Source organism: Lycium ferocissimum, chromosome 9, assembly GCF_029784015.1.
Source record: "Lycium ferocissimum isolate CSIRO_LF1 chromosome 9, AGI_CSIRO_Lferr_CH_V1, whole genome shotgun sequence".
NCBI classification, from domain to species: Eukaryota; Viridiplantae; Streptophyta; class Magnoliopsida; order Solanales; family Solanaceae; genus Lycium; species Lycium ferocissimum.
Window position 1 is genome coordinate 7,841,725 of NC_081350.1, and position 5,082 is coordinate 7,846,806.

The following is a 5,082-nucleotide window of genomic DNA, read 5'->3' on the forward strand; positions in this document are numbered from 1 at the left end:
CGATATACCAGTTGGTATAACATCACCTATAGTAAAAAATACCCAAATGTAGACTGCACATCGGAGTGCAGTATCATATTCCTCTCATGATGACCGCTAATCCCTGTGTCCAGAATTACAACATTTAGTCAGAATTTTCATGTTAACTATGGCATATTCAAGGGCGGATCCTTTTCTCATGACTACCACTATCCCTGAACCATGATTACGTTAACTTGAAATAGACTGCGATAGCGACAGCAAATCTTGACGTAGGAATCACATTCGTATTTCAACGATTGCGGACATCAAGCTCGGAATTACGCTACCTATTTTTGGCTATATATATGGATGGCGACTCTGCCCCTTCGGCACGTAGTCTCTTAATCCATATCACCATTTTGAGGAATGAAGCTTACCTCGGTGGCAAGACTTACACCTTCCTTTTTTGACTCCGGGGAAGAATACCCACCCGTCGACAGGATTCACATCTTCCAAAAGGACTAGACTCGATTGTGAGTAATGGCATTCAATCCCGCTATCAACGCGTCATTTTAGATTTTTGAATTTTTGGACGTCCACTCAACCAATGTATCAAGGCAAGCTATGCGACGTCTAGACCGGGGTCTCAATACCTTGATACAAAAGCTGTATTTTAGCGGAAACCCGGCTTCTGATACCATGATTATATCTTCCAATAGCCTTTTAAAGTTTTTCTTTTGTAAAAATCATTGTGCTCTGCAAAATGGACAAACTTGTCAGTGTAATGGAAACTTTACTTGGGAAGGACTTCGTTACCCTTTTGCACACTCTTTGTGCCGCCATCCATGGAACTTTTCTTCGCTTTGCTTGTCATCGCTACCCTGTTTAAAACATTCTAGCAAACGTGTTAGTGTAGAGCATCCATGCTTGTTTGTTCCTACATCCACAGAAAAATTTGTCATTTTCCTATATGGTCGACCGCTTTTCCTGCGTATGGACTTCTCCCGTTCATATCTCGGTAGGAAAGGATGCTCCTTTTCCTTAAAATCTTTTATTTTTTCTAGAAGAGCTTAAGAAAAGTTTTTGTGCGATGATTTTCTTTTGAAAACATATGCATATATGTTTTGAAAATAATATTTTATATACGCCCTTTTAATGTCATGACATTGGTCACTCAACAAAGTCTTCCTCCTCTTTCGTCTTTTGATCTTGACTTGGGAAATTTTCAAATCCCTTTCGAAAATTTTGCCCTAGTTTGTGTATGTTTTTGTACCAACTTAAGTCTCTCAATGTAAAAGGAATTTTTTGAGACCCTCTCAAAAAAAAAATTCCCCAGTGTAAGTGTGTACTTGTTATTTCTTGATTTCACCGCGCTTGAGGAATTTTTGAGATCCTTCTAAAAAAATTCTGCCCCAGTTTCCTTATGGGGTTACCTTTATCTCTCATTTCATCAAGTCACTTCTGAAGTTTTCCTAAGGTTTACTGGGAAATTTGTTTGGAATAACCAAGCTCAGGAGAGCGCCTACGTATCCTATTTCAGGAATCAGGTTGAAACGTAGTTCAGGGTAAACGTATTGGAAATTTTGGAGAGACCGAACTCAAATGAGCACCTACGTATCCCAAATGGGAATCAGGTCATAACGTAGTTCAAAAATACATAATTTTGGATTTTTGGTTTAAAGCGACCGAGCTTAAAAAAGCGCCTACGTAGCCCTTTATAAGTATAGGGAATCTGGTCCTTGCGTAGTTCGTACATAATTTTGGATTTGGTTTTCTAAGAAGAAATGTAAAATTATACGTAAAAGGATATGCAACTAAAGAACACCTAAATTATGGAAACTCTGAATCCTCGCAGTCATCTTTTTCTTCACACGTAGTATCTTTTGATGCCATCTGAATTTATCGCTTTTGGCCACTCTTGACCATCCATTTCAGCAAGTACTACGGCTCCTCCTGATAGCACTTTTAGTACCATATAGGGCCCTTGCCAGTTTGGTGCGAACTTTCCTTTGTATTCTTCTTGATTAGGGAATATTCGTTTGAGTACCAATTGCCTGATTTGAAACACCCTAGTTCTCACACGTTTGTTGAAAGCACGCGCCATTCTTTGCTGGTATAGCTGACCATGGCAAATAGCAATCATCCTCTTTTCATCCTTCAGAGCCAGTTGCTCATATCTTTTACGGATCCACTCTGCATCGTCCAACTCAGCTTCTTGTATTATTCGAAGTGAAGGAATTTCTACTTCGGCTCGTATCACTACTTCAGTGCCATACACCAATAGGTATGGAGTGGCTCCAGTCGAAGTCTTGGCCGTAGTGCGGTATCCTAGCAATACATAAGGTAATTGTTCATGCCAGTCTTTGTAGTTATCAATCATCTTTCAGAGGATTTTCTTGATGTTCTTGTTGGCAGCTTCTACAGCCCTATTCATTTGTGGCCGATATACGGTTGAATTTCAGTGGGTGATCGGAAACTGCGCACACATGTCTCTCATCAAGTGGCTATTCAGGTTAGCCCCATTGTCTGTTATGATTTATTCTGGGATGCCAAATCGGCATATGATGTTGTTGCGCACAAAGTCTGTGACCACTTTCTTTGTCACTGATGAATAGGATGCTGCTTCCACCTACTTGGTGAAGTAGCCTATGGCGGCCAAGATGAAGCGAAGTTTGTTCGACGCAGCTGGCTCAATTGGTCCTATGACATCCATGCCCTAAGCGGCGAATGGCCAAGGTGATGTCATAGCATTTAGTTCTGTTGGAGGGACTTTTATCAAGTCTACATGAATCTGACATTTGTGGCACTTCTGGACAAATTTGCTGCAGTCATTTTCCATGGTCATCCAGTAATAACTTGTTCTCAAAATTTCTTTTGCTAATACAAACCCATTCATGTGAGGCCCGCAGGTTCCAAAGATGCATTTCTTCAATTAATTTTGTAGCTTCAGAAGAATCAACACACCTAAGCAATCCCAAATATGGAATTCTTTTGTACAAGACATTCTTGTTGAGGAAGAAACCATTTGCCAATTTCCTGATAGTCCTTTTCTGACTTAAGGTGATTCCTTCAGGATATTCTCCTTTCTCCAAAAGCATTTTAATGTCAACATACCAAGGTTTTCCATCAGTCTCAGCTTCTACAAAAGCACAGTGGGCTGGCTGATCTTTAATTTCAATTTTGACAGGATCAATGTATCTACTGTCGGGATGCTGGATCATGGATGCTATTGTTGCCAATGCATCGGCGAATTCATTTTGAGTTCTTGGTATATGTTTGAACTTGACTTCTTGGAGATGATCTGCTAATATTTACACAAGTCCGACGTATGGTATGATCTTTTCATTTTTGGCGAAATTTCACTCTCCTCGAACTTGGTGGATTAGCAAATCTGAGTCGCCAATTACCTGAAGATCTTTCACATCCATGTCGAGAGCTAAACGTAGACCCAAGACACAGGCTTCATATTCAGCCATGTTGTTAGTGCAATTGAAACTTAATTTGGCCGCCACTGGATAATATTGGCCTAAGTCTGAAACCAAGACGACTCCGATTCCTGATCCCTTAAAATTGACTGCTCCATCAAAGTATACTTTCCATCCTAATTCGTCTTCACCTTCCTCACCTTCAAAAGTCATTATTTTCCGTCGATGCACAGTAAATAGGCTAATGAAGAGCACGAAATATATGATGATTCTAAATAAGATTTTAAAGACATTCGATGTTAGACGAGAAAGTTGCCAAGAGAAGGCAATGTATACGATAAGTATCGGAAGGATTTACAAGTAGCTAGTTAATGATGGCTTAATGATGTTATGGGGAAGAGTTATAATGCCCCTTAGATTGTTAATGAAGTGATAAACAAGTGCTAAGAAGGTTCAATAAGGTTCCGTGGAAGGGTCCGTGGAACTGCCAACAGAGATGGTGGCTGGCTGGTCGTGAACCACGACCAGTTCCACGGACAGCACTATGTTCCACGAACTGTGGAACAGTCCCTGGAACTCCCGACGGGCCGAAATGTTCAAAGTCATTAAATGTGATTCCAACTTCATTATTTCATTCCAACACTTCTCCACTTCTCTCTAAAGTCTCTAGAGCATTACATATATTTCATGAACAAGAATCCAAGGGAAATCAAAGGTTCTTATCATCAAACCAAGTGAATCAAAGTGAGAAAACCCATTAAAGTTCATCAAAAGCAAGGAATTCAAGTGAAGGAAAAACTAGGGTTTTGCTCAAGTGAGGTATATGCAACCAAGGTTCAATCCTACACCATCTAAGATAAGTTTTATGATGTTTCCATGTTGTTTAAAGTGATTGGAAGTTGAAACACTTGGATTGCAAAAGAATATAAGAAATGGGTCATGAATGTGCAATAGTGCCACTTTTGAGTAAATGTTTGGAATGAGTTATGACTATTGATACATTATGAATATAATCATGTTATAAATGATGTTGAGAACATGGTATAGACCTTGAATATGAATGTATGGAATTATGTGATATGACCATGAATATGGATGAATTAGAGTAAATGGTGAAGTAAGAGTAATGTAGTTGACTAAAGGCTATTGTGATGATATTGTGAACGTTATTATTGATGTTTGGGAGTTGACATATGATATGAAGGAAGTCGTATAAATAAAGAAGATGCTGTCCGATTTTCTCTAGAATTAGTCATGAATGCTAAGCTATCCATTACCTAATATGAGTATGCACTTCAATGAAGGTAGAACGTGAGCCTCAAAGAAGAACATACAAGTGATAGAATAGTTGCACTAAAAGGTATGTAAGGTTAACCCTTCTTTCATAAGGCATGGTTCTTTGGCCAAACGTTTATCCTTCTACGAGTCTATGATATTCTCCAATGATCCTATCTCTAGAAGCTACTAAGCTTACGATGCTCAAATGATACGATTGTACTAAGTTTCTTATACGACGAGTAATCCTCTAAGGATAGAATGTAATGAATGACGATAGTAAAAAAAAAAAAGGCTAAAGATAAGTATGAGCTTATATGTATATATGCCCATGAGTGGCTAATGTGAACCCCGAGCTTATATGGCCGGGCAGAATATAGTGAATATGTATATGTATATACCTATATATGACGATGCGCGC

At 39.1% G+C, this 5,082-nt stretch overlaps 1 protein-coding gene across 1 annotated transcript; it reads right to left on the minus strand.

Annotated features, from left to right (window-relative positions):
* Positions 1 to 1,828: 1,828 nt before the first annotated feature.
* LOC132031557 (uncharacterized) lies at positions 1,829 to 2,341 on the minus strand. The gene has a single exon (XM_059421542.1). The coding sequence runs from the start codon at positions 2,339 to 2,341 to the stop codon at positions 1,829 to 1,831; it is 513 nt and encodes a 170-aa protein (XP_059277525.1).
* Positions 2,342 to 5,082: the final 2,741 nt, after the last annotated feature.